General features: G+C 42.1%; 1 protein-coding gene across 1 annotated transcript in view; it reads right to left on the bottom strand.

The window, feature by feature from the left end:
- hfm1 (helicase for meiosis 1) overlaps positions 1-25,027 on the bottom strand; it is a 361,977-nt gene that overhangs the window by 214,586 nt on the left and 122,364 nt on the right. Inside the window, exons 14-15 of the mRNA XM_042091457.1 lie at positions 9,370-9,515; positions 9,130-9,224 (exon numbers count right to left, since the gene is read on the bottom strand). Coding sequence (XP_041947391.1) covers positions 9,130-9,224; positions 9,370-9,515 — 241 coding nt within the window. The remainder of the gene's footprint in view (positions 1-9,129; positions 9,225-9,369; positions 9,516-25,027) is intronic.

Below are 25,027 nucleotides of genomic sequence, written 5' to 3'. Positions count from 1 at the left end.
GCTCCTGAAGTAAATGCTGTTATCCTAACCAACAAAACATTTAGCGCAGCTTTGAATTCTTTGACTATATTGCCCTTCTATGCTTTTATTTGTTATTATTGTTTGGTTTTGTTTATGTAAAGCACATTGAATGACCTCTGTGTATGAAATGTGCTATATAAATAAACTTGACTTGACTTGACTTACGTGAAAATCTAAATTAGGCTATTATGGTCTGGGTCCGGATAGGATCACGTCACGGTCCGGACTCGGATCGCGGTCCGCCATTTGGTGATCCCTGGTATACACCATACAACAAATATTGTTGGTGAGTTAATCATTTTTTTTACTTTTGATGTATGTTCAGCCCATCTGTAAAATATCTTCATAAAACCTAGTGGAAATTTTGCCTCTATCATTTCTATGACAATGTGATTTTGTAGCTTTTGTAGCTACACAGTTTGATGTTAACTGTATAAAGGTTGAATAATTTTAGTGCAATAGAGGCCTACCCTTTATAAAAAGCCCACCAATAATGCTCACCACAATTGGAAATAATTTAAAATAAGAGAAAATTACCCCAGCTTCATGGATGTTTTGGAACCTCCAGCCCTCGTAACAAATACCTTCTTGACCTTTGCGGATTCCACAGCTGTCCATCCGCAGAGCGTTCCACAGTGCATAACGTAGGCTGCAAATAAAAAGCAAAATCAATCTATCAGTGTGGTAATAATAGCTCTGAAACTGACAGTTTCAGTCATCGATTTTGATTAGCTGAAACGTGTTCCTTTCTGTTGTAATTCCCAAGTTACACAAAGTTACACAAGGTTACACATCCTTGTGTACACATCCCTACGCAAAGAATGGTAAAAAATGAAGTTGTTACAAGCTGTGGCCAATGTTCCACTTACCATTGTGTGACAGTCTACATTAACTATTTATTGGTGTAGGGGTGTCTTTATAAAACCATCAACTGTGCATAAGTTAAGACAACCAGAGGAATACAATAAATCATCTGTTGGAAAAATCTTAATGCCTCAATTAAAAAATAAATGCCTCAATTAAAAAAACACACCAATATTCTTTGTGAATGAACCAGGTATCGTAAATTAATAAATGTTATTCCTTAAAATACAGGGGGCATAAGTAAGGAACCCCCTATGTTAAAATCCACAAGAGGCAGGCAGATTTTTATTTTTAAAGGCCAGTTATTGAATGGACTCAGGATACTATGCATCCTGATAAAGTTCCCTTGGCCTTTGTAATTCACCATACCTAGATATATCATGGTTTTATTTCAGTTAGGCTAATAGCTGGTTTGATTTGCATGCTACAGATTCTATTAATTGCAAAAGAAATGTTGACTGGTAAGTTATTCATGACTGCAGATGCTGACTTGCCTATTTCTCGATCCCTCGACCGCAGCAACGCTACTTCCTAGTTTACCTGGGTTACAAGAATGCCCTTTCACTCCTGTTACAATATGCTGTAATTTATAGCAGGTTAAACAAAAGTGAGAACATATTGTGGGGGGAAATATACTTACCATTTTGGTACGCTGTTTGTTCAGCAATTTGATCTGATGGTCTAGCGTAGTCTTCCAATTTTTTAAGAAGCTGCCGGCCTCTTTTCAGTGGAATTGAGCTGGAACCAGTTTAAACCAGTGGCAATAACGTTAGCTTCGTCATCTTGACTGACATCCCAAAGACATTTTAAAATTCCGTGCATTTTGGCTACAGCATGGCTTAACACCATTCAAAACATACAGACTAAAGCTGTATAAGGCAAAGTAAGCTAGCAACGTTAAATTGTCTAACGTTAGCTTTATATACAAGCAGCACAGCCAGTGATGTAACTTAAAGGTAGCTAACATTAACTAGCTAGCTAACTTTATGCGCTGCTTCGTCAGGTTGTTCAATGATATATTGAGTCTGAAAATATGCAAGAACGTTAGCAAATTACCAAAATGTTAATGTACCTTCTCTGAGTTTTCGTGGTGGCAAGTTCTGCACAGTCCTTCATACCCACACACCGTTTCACTTGGTTTCACTGGACGCCAAATCTAGACTGCATTTTCTGGTAGGAGTCTTCTGCACGCGAGTTTGTCACGTCCGACCATCATAGACCTCTGGAGTCTAACTTGATTTCTCTAACTTGCTAACAAGTCGCAAGTTAGCTCTGGGGTAGCAAAAATCAAATTGTGCCGCCTTCACGTACCATTGATTATAATATCTACTCGAAGGTTGAAGACAAAAGTGCGTTCAGGAAAACGTCTGCGTCTCCGATTTCGTCGTCTCCCTGCGCGAGAATTTAACAGGTGATCTCCTTATATGGGCATAGATGGTAGCTTTTTTGTAGGCGAACTTCAGAGGTCTGTCAGAGCATCGTCATGTGTGGTGGTCACATCACGTGGTTAGGCCTACTGTTTGCAAATGTGAACTTGAAAATATGTGCAATTAAAACAAATAAGCCAATGAAAATCATTTGAGAATTGTTGTACAACAGCTAGAGCTCTTACAGATCAGACTAATTTATAAAACAAATAGGTCTGGATGAGCATTACATTAGTTCACTTAGAGAGCTCTCTGATGAATAAGCCTGAGTAAAATATGAGATATATAAATTGAGCAAGTCTGAGTATTGTATAAGCCTTTGCTGAGATCTCTTTTGTAAATCAAAAAAGGACTAAACTTTAGATGACTAGAATGAGAACGGTTCAAGCTTGTGAAGAGATCTCTTTTACAGAACTGATGGAGCCTAATCTGAGATTTACCAAAAAGATCTGAAATGAGAATTGCATGAGTTTACAGAGAGAGCTCTCTGGTGGATCAGCCTGAGTAAATGAGATGTATAAATTAGACAACACTGAGCATTATTTAAAATATTGATGAGATCTCATTTGTATATTAAAGGGAGTCTACACTGAGATAACTTAACTCTTTTGCTCCAGAGACAAACCTGAGAAGCAGGAGACAAAAGCAATCTCATTTTTATATCACTGTGATCTCATTATTGTCTAGGAGAAACAATTGAGAAAGAGAGGAGCTCTCATTTTAACATTTTCTTTCCTCTGGGCTAGGCCTACAATAAGTGTCATCACCAAATACATCTGTTATTTTTAGTTGATCAACCACAAAGAGTAGCATAGGCCTACTGTGCACAGTGCACTGACGACAGTAGCAGCCCAAGGTAACAAGTTGTTGTAGATGAGAGGCAACCCCTTGTTTCAGATAGCCTGGACAACATGTTACCTGTTGCCTACGTTATTAATTAATGGTAGCCTACAATAGTTAATTGATTCGCGTAACATATTAGTTGGCTCAAAGAGTAGGGAATCAGGATGGAGAGTCTCACGCATGTGTTGCTTTTGCGGGATCGAATCCAGTTTAATGCTAGTTTTCAAAATATATATTTTTTACATGTCTTTTGTCCGAGTGGCTGTAATGTAGCCTAGCGCTCATGGCGTATGAAAAGCGACTTCAAACCGCCTAAAACAACTTGTTTGTGAATGTCTGACAACTGCTGCAGCGCATGCATGCGCAAGGAAACCAGTAGGTGGAGAAACCAGAAGGCACACAACACCGGAACAATTTTAAGGCTATTTTGCATAGGCTACTCAATGGTGCTATTTCACACGCATTATAGCGACCCCCACTCACCGGGGTTAGGTGGAAGGTGTTAATACCTTGGCGTAGCCTACAGTGGACTAGGGCTGTCAAAATTGCTCAAAAATGACGTTCGAATATCCCCTCTAAAATAAACACATGTATTCGAATATATTGGAATATCTAGGCTATATTATTTGCGCATTATGTCAGTGACGCGCATCATGTCATCTGTTTTTAACTTTTTGTATGGTTATTGCTTGACAGGGGGGATCCCAAGCAGCTTTCAGCCATAAGGCATTTCCTAAATCACCCGACACTGATATTCAAAATGTTGAAACTATTTCGGCATAGCCTATAAGCAGTTTAATTAAATGTAATATTAGTTGTAAACAAACAGGCTACTTGGTGAGGTTTGGCCTCACAGATGCGCTCGTGCCTTAAATGGCAATACAAATCTTCACGATAGATATTAACTGACCGCATGTGATCTCCCCACGGACCAATGGATGTACAAGTTTTCCCCTGTGCCTACTATTTTTAATCTAGTGTTTTGTCAAGTTGCAAAATGCTATTCGTTTTAACGAATTTTTATGATAGTATGAAGTATTTTTTGTATAGGGTACTATCTTAATTGCTTTATACTCAATACTTGACCAATGGCTATTGCATCTGTGTATTGAAAGTGAGAATGTGGCATGTGATCTACTGTGTAGGCTTCATAAAATAAAATAAAAAGATTGCTAATGGCCTACAAGCTGATCTGGGGTGCGTTTCCCGTACAACTACGGAGGTTAGCTTTTTACTAACAGGATGCCGTTTACTAACAGCCGCCGTTGCACAGCAGTTACCAGTCCCCTGTCCAAGAGTTCAAATCTGGGTTAAGATTTTGACAACAATATTGACATTGTTGTTTACCTAAGTTTATCTTTTGTGCAGATCATATTATCAAAATCAGAATCAGCCTTCTTGGCTTGGTTTGCGTAAACTAACAAGGACCCCCCCCCCCCCCATGAAAATCGAAGGCTACATATTCTCAGCTGATTCGTCAAAAAGTGCGCACCACCTTATTATTATCTGCAGGTGTGTGACTTTTACTTACGTGCACATGGCTGCAAATTTACTTTTAATTTATGTATTTTCTGCCTTGGGCATTTTAAAATATGGATGTATGGTGGTTAGAAGTAAATATCAATTAGAAACCTAAATATATTTATAATTATTAATTTGCAAACAAATAACTGGCGTCAGTGACATCTTTTGACATGAAGATCCCTGGAATATGCTTCTACTAGCATTCTACCACAGGTCGAGAGGTGTAGTTGTAACTACACAACTTTACGATAGTGGTTGTGAACGTTCGTTGCTACTATGGTTTTGGGAAACACTAACGTAGTGTAACGATGCATTGGACTATGTAAGTTCCAAATATGAATGTAAGTCTGCAGCATAAAGCAGATGTATTTGTTTATTGTACAGAAAAAATAAAAATGACATGTCAAGCAGTCAATTGACTACATTGCAGTCAAGAAGTAGGGCAAATTAATTTACGAAACCAAAACGTGGGTCATAGTTGTCTAAGCCTCTATAGCGTAGCCTGTTAAAAACGTTGCAGAAACCAAGGCTACAGATTAATTCTGAACAGTTATTTCTCTACTGGCTCAATTATCACACCACTGTTTTAATTTGCGTAGTTGCGTTAACCCAACACTGACAATAATGTAGACAGCAAATTTCGATTTCCGTTACCACCGTGTAGTCAAGCCTTAAGCCATACCCAAGTAGCCTAAATCGAGGTAAATCGAGCTTTTTCAGAAGGGGCGGCAGGCAGAGCGATGTACAGTGGCAGAACGACGCACAGTGGCTAAAAGTAGTCCTAAAGCTTCACGCAGCTTCACGCCTCGTAATGCGCGACTGAAGTGACCATTTGAAAGCGATGCCCACTGTATATTATATATATATATATTTATTCCTATTATATGTTATTATGCTGTATATTCATGTCATGTTATCCTATGCTACACTATTATTACCATCAAGGACATGAATGAATTTATAGAGGAAAGGAACATTTGCCAGGAACACATTTATGCAAAGAAAGAGCTTTATTAAAACAAACACACATGTGTAAAGCGAGGATCTGCCCACACAACATATGGGTAGCTCAGGAGCAGCCCAAAAGCTACAACTCCGTGAACTGGCCGCCTCGGGGAGTCTCGAATCAGTGCCGAGGCATCAAAGCACAAGTGAAACACTGCTTCGAAACGTGGTTCAAAACAGCCATGTCATGTGACCACTGCTTCGAAACATCGTTCAAAATCCCCATGTCATGTGACCAAAGTTAAGTGAATCTTCGGTGCCGGTGTCAGCAGGCGTGCCCGCACTTTCACTGTGTTCAACAGTGTAGATTTTTCTTAAACAGTAACCATGATGGTCTAGTGGTAAGTGAGGGTGTTTTTTGCACGGTAGCCAAGGCTGTTTGATTTGTAAGGTATTGTTTCAGATCTATCTGTTTATATGTTTTCTTACTTCATCATTAACCACACAATTTCAACTAAACTCTTAGAATGGTCAAAAAGCAAACACATTGCGACATCGAGAGTTTTTATAAGAAGAAATTGTTAGAGAACACTAGCAGCAGCAATAAGATTCTTTTTCACTTCATGTGGTCTCCCATCCAGTAATTGACCAAGAGCATCACTGCTTAGCTTTTGACAAAGACTGAACACAGGTAACACAGCGAGCCACGAACTTTAAAGACTACATTTCCAATACATTCCAGTATTTGACAGATTTGTTACACCCTAAACAGCTCTGAGGTGTCGGAATTGTTTCGAAGCTTCGGAACAATTCAGCACAATCGCTTCAAACGTTTCAGTGTTTCATAAAGCCTCGCTTTGCCCATCCCTACAAAACAGGAGTACACTTACGATAAAGGTGGCACACAGGAGAACTCTCAAACAGGTGGCACACAGGCTCTTAAATACCTAAATAGGCTCTTAAATACCCTGATCCATTAACAATCACAGGTGTAATCACTCAAACACATGAGCCGAAAATTACAAAAAAAAGGTGCAAATGAGGACTAGTGGCCAAAAGCAGTAACTGCAACTGAAAAGTCCCTGGTAGAGATGCGCGGTTCGCGGTGTGCAATAAGAAAGTAGAATAGGCTACAGTGCAAGTTGACCGATGATTCATCTCCCATGTCGCGTCTCGTTGCAGAGCCTTGGTAGGCCACTAAGCAAATCTGCAACCTATGAGCCCAGCTGCCAGTATTGGAGGAGGCCTAAACATCTCGTAGATGAGACTGACTGGGTTATTTTGTTTCGATATTATATATAAAACACATAGTCATTGTAGCCTACCATTCAGGGAATAGGCATTTAAAAGGGAGACAGATTATGGAGTGATATGACTCAGAACTGACATCGGGCAATGGCAGTGCGAGATGCTCAGAATGTAAGAGCTAAAACTTCTACAAGCTCAGTAACATCCACAGTGGAAAAAAGAAGGTAAGAAAAATAGTCGGAAAACTTAGATGTGTAAGGCAAGCAAGCAAGTTTGGCGGTTGTTACTAAAAATGTGAACATGCACGTTGCACTGCTGTGCGGTGGACTTTCGGAATGAATAGAGTCGGCTTTTCTTTAATATCGAGGCGCCATAGTTTGTCCGATCGGCCTGCTGGTATAAAATGAATTGCGCTGTCTGTCTGAAAAAGACGCACTCTCTTCCCATGCAGTCAAAATGAATGGGAGTCTTCTTCAGAACAGGCTTGTCATAGTGTCACCCTGACATGACAGTGCGTAAAGTAGCCTATAATGTGAATGACTTGTTATTTTATTAAGGATTTCTTTCTTTTTGCAAAAAATAAAGTACAAAAATAAAGGACATCAGGTCTAAGGTGGCGGACTTCCAAAGTCACACTCTGTCTCGATTCCAGCAGCTGTAAAAACAATGTGGAAGGTGCTATATATGGCTGCTTGGTAGAAAAAGAGAAGAAACTGAGAAAAGTGTAACTTTCAGGTGTTGCATTGTAACATACTTACCCCGACTCAGCCACAATGAAGGTCTGCTTACAATAAGTGAATGGAGCAGGAATTAACTGTTTGCAGCACCCCTATTGGACCTCCAAACACTGAGATGGCAGCCTGGAAGCCAGCCCAAATTTAACCCTGTCCACAAAACTTGAGGGGTTGTATTTTGCACACTGGCGCATGGCGTAAAACTCGATTTACCACCCGGCGCAAAGTTTAATTCCTTATTTTGCACGTTTATTTTTTTTAAAAATGCGCCCAGGGGTGTGGTAATTAGCAACCTAGGGAGTGGCCTGGCGCATTGTCTAAAAATCGCTATTGTACATCTGGTCAGAAGTCTATGGCGAGTTGTTTATATGCTATTTTAAGAGCGCATTGTCAACAGTCATATTGGCGGGTGCACAACGCACCATCCTTCTATCATCCATGAACACACACCAGCGCATGTCCATGCAAAACATTACAAATTGCACGATTACAATGGGAAACATAATTAGAATAAAGATATTATTAAATACTGTACATCTCATGATGAGTAGTTCTTCACCATCATTTGCAAATTGGTAATGACGGTTAAAAATGATTAGGGAAGAGGCGAGAGACATGTATGGAGCACAGCTGAAGACGACGCACTGTCGATATTTTAAGCAACTCCTCTGCAGGATGAATGTTGTTTTCCAGCCTATGTTTTGGCATTGTCAGTCAATAGTGAAAGTAACTGCATATAACTGTCTTGTTGTTGACTGACACCATGGTGAAGTTAGTTTCACTTTGCCAATGAGTTCAAATAATAGAGGAGTGCAAATGCGTGAAGGCAAGCAGCCTCCTTCAAATGCGCCGTTGAATGTCAAAATACCGATGCATTTATTTGACATCACGCTTTGCACCGTTAAAGGGAATGACAGATGTCATTCTCATTGGTTTAAATGATGTAACGCCCCAAACACACCCATGACTGGTTAAAAAAATCCCTCCCAATGTGGACTGGACATCCTACTAAATTTGAATAAGCTTTTGACAAGTGACGATGCGCTTTTGACTGTCATGATAGGGCCCGAGGTCGGGAAATTTGGTGTGGACTTGCTCCATTGCTTCTATGCCCGTGTGAAACTCGCTGACCAATCAAATCGTCCGGGTGGGCTTCATACAATGATGGACAGATTAGCAATGGTGCCTATTCATTAATGTGACCTGAGCGTACTTCGGCCAACTTTGTTTACAACAATAAGCTTGCCACTAGAGAAGCTACAGTAGAGGTTTAGGTGTCGCTATTGCGTCTGTTGTACAAGATATTGACAGCGCATTAACTCTAGAAAACAACGATTCCCATGTATCAGTTGAAACACACCCCATTATCACGTCCCAGTTGTGCAGTATCAGACTCACATTCTGAATAGAATTGAGTGCTGGGAAGTTTCTGCAGTATTCTGGAGCCATACATGTTCTGTACAATTAGCAATCCATTTACAAGGACATTCTAAAAAGATGCTGAGATGCTCCAGTAAACATACCTGCTCTCGATAGTCTCTGCTCCACTTAATACCTTGGTGTATTTGTCTTTTGTTTGCAATTTTGTCATAATCACGGCAGTTGCTGAAGTGTCAAACTAGAAAAAAACAGCACAGTTTTGTTACTGTAAGCATACTGCAAGTACAGACTCAGTAAACATAACACATTTAAAAAATCAGACATGTCATTCTAATATTAGTGGTTGGGCATTTGTACAAGATGTTTTAGACATTATCTCTTACCTGTGGTCTGCCTGCTCTACCAGTCATCTGAAGAATATCTGCCTCACTGTACTCTTGGCATGTACCCCCTACATAGTGTGCCGTGGATTTGATCACCACAAGATGAGCTGGAAGGTTCATTCCCATTGCCAGAGTGCTTGTAGTGACTACAATCAGGTAACATGAAAGTGATAATAATGATTTGCTACATGTAAACCTTTCTCATCATATTTATGTTGAGACTTTTACACATCCATCTGCATTATCACAAACAAATATAGATAATTATTAGCGGCCCAAGCAGCTGGATGAACCGTATTGCTTTCATACAGATTATTAGGGCCCGAGCACCGACGGTGCGCGAGGCCAGCACGGCCTTGCGCACCGAGAGGTGCGAAGCCCTATTGTTTTTGAAAGGATTATTATTATTATTATTTGTTCACCTTTTTGCTATGTTTGAGATGGTTACCATGGATGAAAAGACTTGGAATTTGGCACACACATCTGGTATGACAATGGCTACACAGGCATAAAGGCTTGGCCCCGGGCGTGGCCCAGGGACTCAGTAGCGCTCCCTTAGGTGATTGATCCAGTGGTTGGCACATACTTTCAGCTAGACACATCAAATTTGGTAGGTGTGTGTATCTCCCCAAGATGAACAACTTTTGTATGTACAATGCATTAGCCACGCCCAACCACGCCCAACAGGAAGTGAGGTATTTGGGATTTTGTGCGGACTAAAATGTGATGAATTGTGATGCCAAAAGAGGTGCTTCCCATTGGTAAAAACGCATGAAATTTGGCACACACATCAAGAGGTACCGTGAATACACAGGGGAAAAGCCTTGGCCCAGGAACGCCATAGCGCCCCCTTATGTCACTGTGACTTGTGGTTGGCATATAGTTTTAGATACACACACCAAATTTGGTGGGTATGTGTAACTCCCAAAAACAATCAACTTTTGTATTAACATGCCATTAGCCACGCCCACAGGAAGTGAGGTAATTGGGATTTTGTGCACTGTGGACATGATCAATTTTAACGTACTCCTCCTAGACGGTTGATCCGATTTATGTGAAAGTTGGCATACATGATGCCAATATGCTTCTGATTCTAAATTGTGAAGCTTTTTTTGATATGTAATTTGACGAAATGGCAAAACTATGAATTTTAATACCCTTCCACATAAACAATAAATGTGTCTTAATTCACCATGCATGGCTTGAAATGTTTTAAATTTCACAGGTCTTTGAATACCATGGGAGTGATGATATTGACATGCCCATAATGCGTATTTGGCATAGCGCCCCCACCTGGCAACAGAAAGAATGGCAATAACACTGATGTCACATGATCAATTTTAACATACTCCTCCTAGACGGTTTGTCAGATTCATGTGAAATTTGGCAAATATGATGCCAAGATGTTGCTGATGTTAAATTGCGAAGGGATTTTTGATATGTTGTAATATGTCATGATTTTAATATCTCACCATATAAACAGGAAATGTGTCATAAAGTCACAGTGCATTGAATGAATGGTCTGAAACTTCTCAGGTTAATAGATATTATGATTATGATGATATTCAGACACCCAATGGGCCTGCCTGGCATAGCGCCACCACCTGGCCAAGTAGGAAATGTGCCAGAAATGGACAATGCCTTAAGTGATTGATCTGAAACTTTATAAAATATTGGATATCATTATTGTGATGATATTCACACATATAATTCACATGCCTAGCATAGCGCCACCATCTGGCCAAACAGGAAATATGCCAGAAATGCTCTATGCTTTGAATGAATGGTCTGAAACTTCTCAGGTTAATAGATATTATAATTATGATGATATCCAGAGACCCTATGGGCCTGCCTGGCATAGCACCACCACCTGGTCAAGCAGGAAATGTGCCAGAAATGGACAATGCCTTAAGTGATTGATCTTAAAGTTTACACAAATTTTGGATATCATTATTGTGATGATATTCACATGTCTAATTTCCATGCCTAACATAGCGCCACCATCTGGCCAACCAAAAAGTGTATCAAATGTTCTTTGCTCAAAATGAAGGGTCTGAAATTTCTCAGGTTAATATATATTATGATTATGGTGACACCCAATGGGCCTGCCTTGCATTGCGCCCCCATCTGGCCAAGCAAGTAAATGTGCCAGAAAATAAAATACAAAAACAAATAACCCACGCATCAAATATGTACTTTTCACAAACGGACCACGTCGGTGCTTTGTTGGATTCCGAAATGTCACGGGTTGCGGCCCGCAGGTGCTCGGGCCCGTCATTGCCGCTTGCGGCTATATTTATTCTTTCTTTTTGTCTTTTGTAAATAGATGGGCAGCAAAAACTATACTTGGTACAAGCAGGGTGTAGCATACAATGGGCCAGTTGTGATGGGTCCCCATACCCCGCCCCAATAAATAAATAAATAAATAAATAAATAAATAATAAAACATATTAACTGTAATGCTTAAAGTAGGTTAATAATCTGTGATGTGTGCTCATGTCTACACACAACTCAAACCTCCTTTCCTAACATTTTCTAGCCTACTTTACTGTGGTTACTAAGGTTAAGTTTAAGCTACATGAGTTACATTAGTTAACTACATTTGTTAATTTATCTAAAATGCATGGTCACTGCTAGGGGTTTGTCCAGTCCACATTGGGGGTGGTTTTGTTATCAAACGTCAGGTGCCTGGTGCAAAAAGGCGTAACATCATTTAAACCAATGAAAGGGACATCTGTCATTGCCTTTAACAGCAAGCAGAGCAACTTCAAACAGCGCATTAGTATTTTGATAGTCAGCGCCGCATTTGAAGGAATCTACTTGCACGAGAGACCGTATGGAACAGGTATTCCACTAAACCATGCTCAGTGTTGGGGAGTAACGGAATACATGTACCGGCGTTACGTATTCAGAATACAAGTTATGAGTAACTGTATTCTCATTCCGTTACATTTTAAATAGTTGGAATTTAGAATACAGTAACATTGTTGAAATCAATGTAATACATGATGATACTTCTGTTTCACAAGTTTATTCACTCTCTAAATAAATTAAGGTATCTCCCTGAAACCCCAATATGAAAACGAAAAAATTAGCTATTTGTGTGATAAGTCACAATACTCAACACCCAATCGTCGCCCTGGCACACCTAAAATATTTTCCACCTAAATATACTTTCACGCTTACCATTACTTTGTCCATTCTTATCATTCTAACCTGCCAAACCAAATAGCTTATCTGAATAGCAAGCTATGATGAAAATGTTTCCATGTTAAAATCTAAGCTTCGCCGTCTTGCACTAGCCTGACATTGCACCCGTTAAAACACCAGCGCGCATTATGGACGCGCCATCAAAAGAAAAGCGGTGTTCAAAGGATATTTTCCCAAGCATTAATAGCTTCCTTCGGCCAATCGGTTACACAGTCACCTGGGGCCTCATGTACAAAGACTTGCGTGGATTTCATACTAAAACATTGCGTGCGTGCAAACCTGAAAAGTATCCAAAAAAATCCTGATGTATGAAACTGTGCGTACACAGCATTCCACGCAGCTTTTCTTTGTACATCCCAATTAACGTGAAATTAAGCGCACATGCACGAGCATTACACTCCACCGTTTCTCCTCCCTCAATCACACTCATTTTAATATGATAACTATAAGGCCATTAGAGAGCGCAGACCTCCGCAAAGACAAAATGGCCTATCCCACAATATTAATAACAATGAAAACTCATTTGTGGATCAATTCATACTCGAACCTGCTCCAAAGTTTAATAATTGAAATCATCAAATTAATTTAAAGAAAGTTAATCTCCAGCGAATGCGAGGTAAAAGTGCTTATCCATCGAAATGGCAAGAATCTTACGCCTGTATCTTCTGTAATTAATAACAAAAAAACAGTAGTGGCAGAGCGTGACAGTGGCTAGGCTATAGGGATTACAACACAACTGCACTAATTAAAAAATCATTAGCCTACAGTGGGCAGTGCTTCGACTTGGCCAGCTTCACTCGCGGTCCGTGCGTGGGATCACGCGGTATCACGCGACTTTAATTTGTATTTTTCCAGTGAGACGCTGCAACAACCCAAACAACCGGTAGATGGCTCAAGTGAGCAGGGTGTCTCGTAAAAAGAAATGGAGCCTGGAAAACCCTACACAGACTTCACTACAGACTTTAGCAGACTGGTTTAGAAATAATGTAATAGCCAGAAATATGCCTGCCCTGCCCTAATAAAGGAATATTTGGTTAACTGCGAGTGAATCCCGTTTGCAACCGTAGAGACGCAGGACAAATTAAACATTCTGGTTTTCTCCGAGTGCACCGATGATAGACAGACATCATTTGGACAAAATATAGAGTATTAACCTCCGTTGCTCAGCCAAATGCCCTCCTGTTACGTCCTGTTATCACGGAGTTACAGGCGATAAACGATTTTTGATGGTCACAAGTTTACTTCATTAGGGACTGTTCGTTATTTATTTAAGGGGCTACCGGAGGAGTTTTGGGAGCATTAGTCCAAAAAGACGTGACCCTACCTCGCCAGCAATACATTTTTCTATGACCCTCCAAAGTGATTATGAAAAAAATCACTGTCAACTTTTTTCCGGGTTTATCGCCTACTGTATTATTTTTTTGGATTATTAAAGAGTGTTTTTCATTTAAAGGTTTGACTTCGTGCTTATTCAGTAGAGCATTTAGTGCTCTCCCCAATCCCAGACGTTCACATTGCATGTTTGTTTGTAATGGATGCAACCGCGAGATAGGCCATGCGTTTGACAATAAGTTGTTAACAGAACCAAGACATATAGCCCAGCAGCAATCTAGGGACTGATCGTTATTTATTGAAGGGGCCACCGGAGGAATTTTGAGTGCTTCAGTTGGAAGTTGCATGACCCTCTCTTGCCTGCTAGAAATTGTTCAATGACCCTCCGACAGAATTGTTAAAAAAGACATGACCCTCCCCTGCCAATTGTCTTCCGCCCGCGCCACAGCCACACACTTTGTGATAACGTTCTTAAATCAATCTTTCCCGTGAGCTTGCATGCTACCAGTCCTTCCTTTTCAAATGTGTTGCGCCTGTTTGCACAATTTCACAAATAATCATATGTGATTAATAGTATGACAAATAATCCCTGTGCACGGGGACCGAAACAATGCATGCCAACTTTTTCTGTGTTTATCACGTATTTTAACTTTCCCCGCTGTCTTGCCGTTTTAATGTTTTCCCGTAGAATATCCCATATTTTAATACTCTCATAACAGCCCTGCCATCGGGCCTGTCTCTGTGTTGCCCTGTTGCTACCCCTTGCCCTTCCAACGAAACAGATGTATTCAAATCATCGTTTTCCTTGCTTGAAGGCGAACTTAGTGATGTTAACCTATTTAAGTTTAACGGCGCGATTGTCGTGAGAGCACGATTCATTGGCGCTTGCATGTTCGGCCTTATGTCTACGTGCGCACCTGAGGCTAAAGAGAAATAATTTCCCCTGTTTGTATGTTCACTGCAAGTTGGCCTACCATAACTTACCAACTCTGCACTGTAGACTGGCTATTTATATTTTTCTGTGAAATAAGCAAATGTATTTGTTCAACTTTATGAAGCAGAATTACGCATAGGGTACTTGGAACATAATACATTTGACAAAGGACAGATGAATGTTGCTAGTGACAAAATATTAACTTTCAGTGTTTTACGATGTCTTTGTCATGGGGAAGTGTTTTTCCCCATGCATTTATTATAGGTTACTGTCAGTGACTGCCGTGAGAGAAGCGGGTTCTGTGTTTCGTTCATGTCAGTGACTGACGCGAGAGAAGCGGGGTCTGTGTTGTGTTGTGTTGTGTTGCGTTGCGTTAATTTATTTTCATTGGGCATACCGTGCCGTGCCGTCCACAGCTCTTCAGTTCTGACAAAGCCAAAATTAGTCCTTTTGAAACAATGAGTGCAGGAAGCGCGTTTGTATGATTATATTGCTTGACGGGGGGGGGGGGGGGGGGGGGGGGGGTGTCCCAAGCAGCTTTCAGCCATAAGGCTACTTTGAGAACATTTCAATTCACCCGACACTAATATTCAAAATGTTGAAAACTATTTCGGCATAGCCTATAAAGCAGTTTAATTAAATGGAATGTTAGTTGTAAACAAACGAGCTACTTGGTGAGGCCTCACAGATGCGCTCGTGCCTTAGATGGCAGGAAAAATCTTCACGATAGGCCTATTAACTAACCACCCGATTCACGTTGGCTGGGGGGAAGGGGGGCCATCAGACAATTGTGCCCAGTTAATCCGGCCCTTCCCCCAAAAAATCACACCTTCCCACCTCAGCTTAAAAGAAGTCAAGAGGACTCCTTACTCACAGACCTATTCACAAACCTGCGGTTTTGAAATCCTATGCAGCTACAGGAGCTTCCAATCGCGAGGAAGCAATTTTGCATTGTAGGCATAACTAACATGCAATAACGCCGCCAACAACAACCAAAAGTAGGCTAATCATTGTCAACATGTAAATTAAATGTAACATTATTGTGAATCAAATTAAAATGTTCTCTTTTGCAAACGTGGGCATAGTAACAGAATAATTTAATAATGTTACAAAGATACTACATCAATCCGTATGTTTCATTGGGCTACTAGGCTATTTGTTTTGCCTTGATTCATTTAGGCTAGGCCTTTTTATTCAGGGGCCGTATTCACAAAGAATTTTAAGGCTAAAAGTAGCTCCTAACTGGCGAATTTAGGAGCAACTCCTAAAAATAATGGGCGTGTCACTCCTAACTTTAGGACTCCTAATTTTTTCACAAAAAGTAATTCACGAAGCATTTTAGACCTAAAAGTAGCACCTAAGTCTGGGACAGCTTAAGTCGAGAGGACTCCTAACTCACTAAGACCTATTCATAAACAGCTTTTTTGTGGCATTTTACGTTGCGATGTTTTGAAATAGCCTATGCGCAACAGGAGCTTCCAATCACGAGGGAACAGCCACCAACAACAACCAAAACTACTCATTGTTAACATGTAAATGAAATGTAACGTTTCATTGTGAATCAAATTAAAATGTTCTCCTCTTTGCAAACGTAGCCTAGGGATATGGTGACAGATTAATTTAATAATGTTGCAAAGGTAGGCTACTGCATCAATCCATAAGCCTATGTTTCATTAGGCTACTAAGCTATTTGTTTTGCCTTACTCTTTATTCATTTAGGCTAGGCCTTTTTATTCAGTTATTAATCATCTTCCGTCCTTCGCACTACTTGTGTAGCGCACGCATTCTCCGACCTGTCACCTGTCAGTCATCATCGGAAGAGAGATGTTTGGAATTCCTGCGTTACAATCGTCAGCCAATCAAGGTGGTCACTTCAGTCAAGCTCGTGCATGAGTAATGACGTCATCCATAGCCACGAAGACTCACTCCTAGTTTAGGAGTTGTCTGAAAGGCTTTGTGAATAACATTTAAGAGAAAACTCCAAGCTAAAATCTTTAAGTGCGATTTAGGAGTAGCCTACTCCTAGTAGTAAGATAAAAGCCTTTGTGAATAGCCTACGGCCCCAGTTATTCATCATCTTCCGTCCTTGTGTAGCACACGCATTCTGAGACCTGTCACTCATCATCGTAAGGGAGGTGTTTGGAATCATGCCTGCGTTACAATCATCAGCCAATCAGCCAATCAAGGTGGTCACGCTTGCCCATTTACCCAAATTAATGGTCGAATATTACTGATGATCATTGTTATTTAAGAACATGCAGTGTGCGTAGGGTACCAAAAACATCTTGCTCGTAAAAAAGCATCATAACGCACATTCTGGCGGGTCTGTTATTTACTGTAGGCTGCGCAAACCACATGCCTTTATTTTGGGCAAGCCTGCATTCATTCATTCATTCAACCTTTATTTATTCTCGGAGGGTCATTGAGGGAAGCCCTCATTTTCAATGAAGCCGAAATTACAGAAGCGAAGCAAAGCGCTCCACAAACAAGACATCATTCGAGGCCTTCTGTTGAAAAATTTTATATAAAGCCTGCGCTGACAGTAATCCTCCTGCCCCTGATAGGCCTACCACAGCTGTGGATAGTGTGGAATGTTCAAGTAATAGCACAATCCAATGTGTGTCTCAATTGTCCCCCGCTGACCACCTCACACATTTCTCTAGATTTTGCAACGAACTTACATGGCACATTGCCATAAAATATGCCAGTTTCAGGACACAGAATAATGTTTGTAATGATACCAGGTAGGCCAGGTATTGTCGAAGGTGCATGGTGAAGTGAAATTCTTACTTTGGAAAACAAACATTTGCCGATATCATCGCCGATCATCAGAATATTGCAACAGATTCTGTGTTCTGGACTGTAGGTAACTTGTTAAGCCAGTGGTTCTCAAACTTTTATTTCATTCCCCACTTTGATCATGGGGCATGACTGATGATAGTTGAGATAACGTGTTATCCCGAGGCTTTTGCAAGTCAGCATCTTCGACGGTAGTCTATTAAAAATATAAGTTTTCGATGTCCCAAATGAGAGAGCCATACTTTATTGTTTTTAACGATCTCTATGCTACTCACAAAAATTTAGGCATGGGGACATGATGAAGTAGGTTATCCAACTGTCGTGTGTTAAATTATTGTGATTACGAGCCAGTGGTTTTCAAACATTATGCGTGACTCGGACATCTAACTAAATGCAACAGGCTCATATCGTCCTCGCATTCGCAAAATGAGGACCAGTGTTTTGTCAAATTGCAAATAGCTATTCGTTTTAACTATTTTTTTTATGATAGTAGCCTATACAAAAAGCACTTCATACTATCTTAATCTTGGAATATGTGGAGGGAAGTGGCGCGTCTGCAGTCAGCCAAATATGAATGTAATTCTGCGGCATAAAGCAGATGTAATTGTTTATTGTACAGAAAAATAAAAATGACATATCAAGCAGTCAATTGACTACATTGCAGTCAAGAAGTAGGGCAAATTAATTTACGAAACCAAAACGTGAGTCATAGTTGTCTAAGCCTCTATTGCGTAGCCTGTTAAAAACGTCGCCAGATAGTATTAAATCGGCAACAACATTGTTTTCTGCAGAAGCCTACCCAAGGCTACAGATTAATTCTGAACAGTTATTTCTCTACTGGCTCAATTATCACACCACTGTTTTGATTTGCGTAGTTACGTTAACCCTAACACTGACAATAATGTAGACAGCAAATTTCGATTTCTATTTTCGTGTAGTCAAGCCTTAAGCCATACCCAAGTAGCCTAAATCGGGGTAATGTTTAATTATGCATGATTTATTTTGTTATTGAATTCGTAGGCTGGGATTACTCTCGGCAACAATTATGTAAGGGACGGCAGGCAGAGCGATGTACAGTGGCAGAGCGACGCACAGTGGCTGAAAGTGGTACTAAAGCTTCACGCAGCGTAATGCGCGAATGAAGTGGTCATTTGAAAGCGATGCCCACTGTACATATATCGTGTCCAAGTACCACGCATTGCGCACTCGAAGTGGAATAAACTAAGTTGATCCAAGCCACAACATTACGATTTCTGGATCATATACCTATGTGAGCACTCGTAAAATCTGTTTAGTGTTTATTACTGCACTGTTTAATTTTTGTCACTACAATGACCACAATGCTTTGGGTTTGTCATGGTTATGTTGTGATGGAATACTGTACATGTCAACCAATCAAATGTCTTTGTTTGTTTGCTTTTATTTGAATTGTATACTCAGCCAATGATTAGGACCCTCTCGAAAATGAGATGCCACATCTCAAGAGGCATTCCTCTTTAAATAAATAATAATAATAATTATTATTTGTTATTTGTTTATGCCCGCGAAATCACGGGTAATGTGAAGGCTCCATCTCCTCAGAGAGGAGAAGGCTCATCATTCCGAGTTTGCACTGGAGAAAGAGAGGATACTTTGCTGCCTGTAGCTTACTCCGTAACATCGGCGCATCATACTTGTTTACTCCTTCTCTTTTAAGTTACCGGTCAAGTGCCGGTCAGACTTTCCGTTAGCTATTTGTCAGTGCTATTTTGTAGCTAAAGCTATCCTGACCTGGGTAGCTGACTTGCTAGCTCCTGTTGCATTCTCCTTCGGAGACGGACTTGATTTGTGCTTCGATGCTGGGCCCACCGGAGCCAGACCTCCCAGGGACGACTGCGTTTTGCCTCCGGTGCTGGGCCCACCGGAGCCAGACCTCCTAAGGACGACTGCGTTTTGCCTCCCACCGGAGTGCCAACCGCCAACTACCCGCTGCTGCTTTTGAGGTGTGCAGGCTGACTGCAGCAACATCCTCCACCGGAGTCGCATCCTCGGCTAGCTGGGACATAGCTGCCTCCCATTTCTCTGAGTCAGGACTGAGCGGAATCTCCCGGTTCTGAGTGATCGGTCGTGAGTAACGTCAACTGCATTTACACTGACACGGTGTGACGGCCCACGTCTCGCCTGTGCTCAGCTGAGAGTTACCAATTAACAATGGCAATCGTCAGTCCAGGTGGGGGCGGTTATTGTAATTAAGTCAGTGCCACGGCAGAGCTAAAAGATAGTTGGATGCAGGCAATGGAAAGAGAGAGAGAGTGAGAACGTAGCCTACAGCAACACTATAATCCGTTTCTTTTGAGTCTTAGAAAAGTGCAATCAATACACACAACTACGACAAAGAAAAGCAAACTAAAGCATAGTAACTGCTAAAAACACGTCTCTTCGTGAGCCTACGCTGTCAAGTCCATGACGGCTTTAAATTGAGATTCCCTCGCTGACGGAAGATCTGGAATTTAAACTTACCGCGGAGCTGCGACGTTCACTCCTCCGAAGACCGCTGTCTTCCTACCTGAGTCCGGTTGCCTACGGAGCGGCCTGCGCACCTTTTCCTGGGGCTGTAGTCCACAACCAGCCACATACCGAGAGGCCTGCATATCCGAAGGTAACTCCGGCGGTGACATTACCGCTGGAGCAGTGTTTCCAAAGCCCCGCTACGCACACACCAACGCACACATCGCACCTACACTGATCGTTTGCCAGAGGAACTGTTTTCGTTTCACAAACACTGACTAATGCCCACGTTTCCCCGTAACTCCGAAATACTCATATATTTTTCAACCATCCTTTTTGAAAGAACAATCATCCCCGTTCCAAAACTGAACTCAAAAAAAGTGACGTCTAAGTGTTTTGTTATATTTACTGCCGATGAACTCACGAACTATGGTATTGTTTTGTTGAACTACGGAGTACTAAATGGGCCAAAACTCAAAAGGACATTTGAACATTGGGGTTTTCCTGTTATCTGTCATTGTGCTGTTTCAACTGTAGAGTGTTTGAATTCATGGTGATTTTTGATGTTTATGATGAGTATGTGAATATTGTGGCGCTTCTGGTGAGGGCCAGACAAATTTATTTAATTTGATTCTGAATTCACTGTTTACTGAAGGGGCTAATGGGTTAATGTTATAACTGTGACACTTCCTCTGTGTGCTCCTGTAACGTTTTGTGTTGGAAAGTGGCAGCTTATGCTACCTGGCACGCCTTAAAAAAATAATAATTATAATTAACTACTTGGAAAATAAAACATAACTTTAAACCAGCTAAAGAATCGTTACAGAAAATGGCACCCCAGATGGGACAAAGTTAAAATTAACAGTGAATATTAGACTACTAAGACCAAAAGCTCACAATTAAATTAAGAGAATAAAAACAAATGAACTCAACAAAAGCAATCCCTTGCTACCATTTTTAAACTCATAACGTCAAATCATATACTACAAATAAACTCATGGACGGCACTATGCCCTTGTTTGCAGACCATAGCATAGATGAGGACCACCAGAGTGAGCATGGCCACCAGCAACCTTATAGCGGACAACCAACCAATGATGCACAAGCGCAGGCTAGGCTTACCACTGCTGAATCTGTCAGCGATGCTGGAGACTTTGAAGATGCTATGCTGGAACCTGAGCAAACAGTTCAGCAGGAGTGTACCTCTGGGAGCTCCAGGGGTGCCCCTAATGAGCTATCTTTACTGGAAAGAGTGAGTGCACTCCAACAAGCACAGCAGGATTCCTCCATGCTCCTCCTTCATAGAATTCAGGTCTCTCATGAAGAACCAAATTAAAATGGATGCCTTAACACAACGGCTGTATACAGTGGAGAATCGGATTGTAGCCCAATGTGATGAAGTGCGTAAGAACATCCTCAGTGTCCTGCAGTCTGATTTGAACTATGTTCGAACCCAGGTGATGGATGCATTACAGTGGCACCTGCAAAAACACCACTCTGAAGTCCTCAATGATGTCAATTCAGCTTTTACACCATTTGATCTAACTTTGGACAACCTGCAAAGAGAAGTCATGCACACCACTCAGCGACTGGACTCCCTTGTTACAGAGGTGGTCTCGGTAAAACAGCAATCACTCCATCTTACCTCCCTGATGTCCACCTTAGGCCACGCCCCTGAAACCAGCTGTTTAGACAGTGGGACCTCTATCCTGCCTCACTCCAGACTACCCTCACCTGTGCAGGTGGCGTCTTTGGAGAAGGAGGTAACAACTCCATCTCAACCCAGCCGTCCTTATCCGCATAGTTCCACCCTCTCTGTTCAGACCGGTGAGCCAAATAGACGTACTGCTAAAATGCCCATTAAAATGGAGTTCCCCTCATTTGGCAAGAAGGGCGACAGTTCTGATCCTCTGCTGTATCTCGAGAGGTGCAAGGATTTTCTTACCCTACGCCCACTTAGTGATGAGGAGCTTCTGGCCACCATGGGTAATGTTCTGCATGGCACGGCACGAGACTGGTGGGACGTTGAAAGGCATACAGTCAGTAAGTGGTCAGAGTTTGAAGCCCAGTTTGTTACTGCTTTCTTGGCAGAGGATTATCAGGAGGAGTTGGAAGATAGAGTGCGAACCCGACTCTAAGGTGAGTCAATCCGGGACTTTGCGTACAGTTATCATGCTCTCTGCCGCAAGTGGAAGGCTGGCATTGGGGAAGAAGAAGTCATTAAGCTGATTCTAAAGAACATCCACCCCCGCATGGCTAGCCAGTTGACAGGAAGAGTCAGCACAGTAGGTGCCCTTGTACGACTTGGACAGCAGCTGGAGAAGGATAAAGAGAAGTTTGAACATCGTCAAAAGCCTGCATTTAAGTCGACCCCTAAATCAGAAAATGTGAGACAAGAAGCACCACCTCCAAAGGAACCTACTGTGTTCTGCTGGAAATGCAAAGAGGTTGGCCATCCACCAGGCAACTGCTCAAAGCACCCTACCCAAAAAAACTACAAACCAGGGAAGCCTCCAGTACACCTCCATCAACCCAGACCGTCATCAGACCCGCAGTTCTCTCTGGTCACGCATGCTGACTTGGACAACAGTGATCTCTGCTGCTCCGCCTCTGAACCAATGCCCTTCACTCACGGTATATTGAAGGTTCCCCGACAGCTTACAGTGCCTCTGACCATAGGAGCCTGGAGTGGAACAGTCACTTTGGACACTGGAGCTTCTTTCTCCCTGATGAACAAGCGCCTGTGGATAGACCTCAGAACCTCTACAATGCTGAATCCATGGTGGAATGGGCCATTATTCTTGGCAGATGGGTCTGCAAAGCAACCATTAGGCTGGATTGAACTTACCCTCTGTGTCTCCGGCCATTCATGTGTTCTGCCTTGTGTTGTCTGAACAAGCGCCTGTGGAAAGACCTCAGAACCTCTACAATGCTGAATCCATGGTGGAATGGGCCATTATTCTTGGCAGATGGGTCTGCAAAGCAACCATTAGGCTGGATTGAACTTACCCTCTGTGTCTCCGGCCATTCATGTGTTCTGCCTTGTGTTGTCTTACCTGCTCAGTCTCTTGCTTTCCCCATGGTATTAGGCCTTGACTTCTTATCTCGTAGTGGCATACAAATCAATGTCCTGGAACAGCAATACTGGTTCCCTTCAAGACCCCAAGAGAAGTTTAACTTCATGTTGCAGCCAGTCAAAAGTTTAGCCTCTGTTACCTTCGCCTTCTTTTCAGCAGTGCCGCCATCTGCCATGTCGGCTCAGTGGCAGCAAGAGGACACATGGGAGGAAGTGATTGATCAAGCACAGCTCAACCCGGTTGGGAAAAACCTGTTGTACAACCTGCTCCAGACTAATGATGATGTGTGTACCACTAGGCTAGGGCGAACCACGGTGCTACAGCACAAAATTCTTCTCACCCATGAAATGCCCATCAAGCAAAAACCCTACAGGCTTTCTCCAGCAAAACAAACTGTTGTCAAGGGATTGGTCCAAGACATGTTGGACAACGACATTATTGAACCTTCATCATCACCCTATGCTGCTCCAGTTGTTATTATACCACATAAAGTGGGCAAGTTTTGCGTAGACTATAGACGATTGAATGCTATCACTCTCCCAGATGCCTACCCACTACCCACCATCCACGAAATACTTGAATCCTTAGCAGGAGCCACCATCTTCTCCACCCTTGACCTAAACAGTGGCTATTTGCAAGTGGAGATGGCGGAGGAGTGTCGGCTGAAAACTGCTTTTGTATGCCGAGAAGGCCAATTCCACTTTAAGGTTATGCCGTTTGGACTGCGGAACGCTCCAGCCTCGTTCCAACGTTTAATGGAGACAGTCTTGGCTGACCTTAAAGGAAAAATCTGCTTTATGTACCTGGACGACATCATTATTTATTCCAGAGATGTCCAGCAACACCTCCAGAACATCCAGCAGGTTCTTGATGCCCTCAGAAAAGCTGGCCTGACGGTGAACATGAAAAAAAGCCAGTTCTGCCTAAAGTCTGAAATTTCTGGGACACCCTGTATCAGCTGAAGGAATCCAGGCAGATCCGGGGGCAGCCGTGGCCTACTGGTTAGCACTTCGGACCTGTAACCAGAGGGTTGCCGGTTTGAACCCCGACCAGTAGGCACGGCTGAAGTGCCCTTGAGCAAGGCACCTAACCCCTCATTGCTCCCCGAGCGCCGCTGTTGATGCAGGCAGCTCACTGCGCCGGGATTAGTGTGTGCTTCACCTCACTGTGTGTACACTGGGTGCTGTGTGTGTTTCACTAATTCACAGATTGGGATAAATGCAAATTTCCCTCACGGGATCAAAAGAGTATATATACTTATACTTATACTGTATAAGTATATATACTCAAATCAAAGCTGTGCAAGACTTCCCAGTTCCTACCACTCTTAAGGCTCTTCAGAGATTTGTCGGGATGGCAGGGTGGTATCACCGGTTCGTCCCCAATTTCTCCCAGATTGCTGTGCCACTCGATGCATTGAAGCGAAAAGGGGTCAAGTTTCGGTGGACCCAGGAGTGTCAGCAGGCTTTTGAGGAGCTCAAGCAGCACCTGGTATCTCCTCCAGTATTGGGCCATCCTAACTTCAATTACCCGTTTATAGTCTATACTGATGCAAGTGAGGTGGGCTTGGGCGCAATGCTTACCCAGAGAACAGGACTTGGGAAGGAAGAAGTGCTGGCTTTTGCAAGCCGCTCCCTTAACTCCGCTGAAAGGAACTACTCTGCAACCGAACTGGAATGTCTTGCCGTGGTTTGGGCCTTGGAGCGTTGGCGATACTACCTGGAGGGTCGTCACTTTACTGTGGTCACCGACCATGCCTCCTTGGTCTGGGTCTTTCAGACTAATAAACCAAGCTCAAGACTCATCCACTTGGCTATAC

Source organism: Alosa sapidissima, chromosome 1 (assembly GCF_018492685.1).
Source record: "Alosa sapidissima isolate fAloSap1 chromosome 1, fAloSap1.pri, whole genome shotgun sequence".
Lineage (NCBI taxonomy): Eukaryota > Metazoa > Chordata > Actinopteri > Clupeiformes > Clupeidae > Alosa > Alosa sapidissima.
This window is presented reverse-complemented; position numbering and strand designations above follow the sequence as displayed.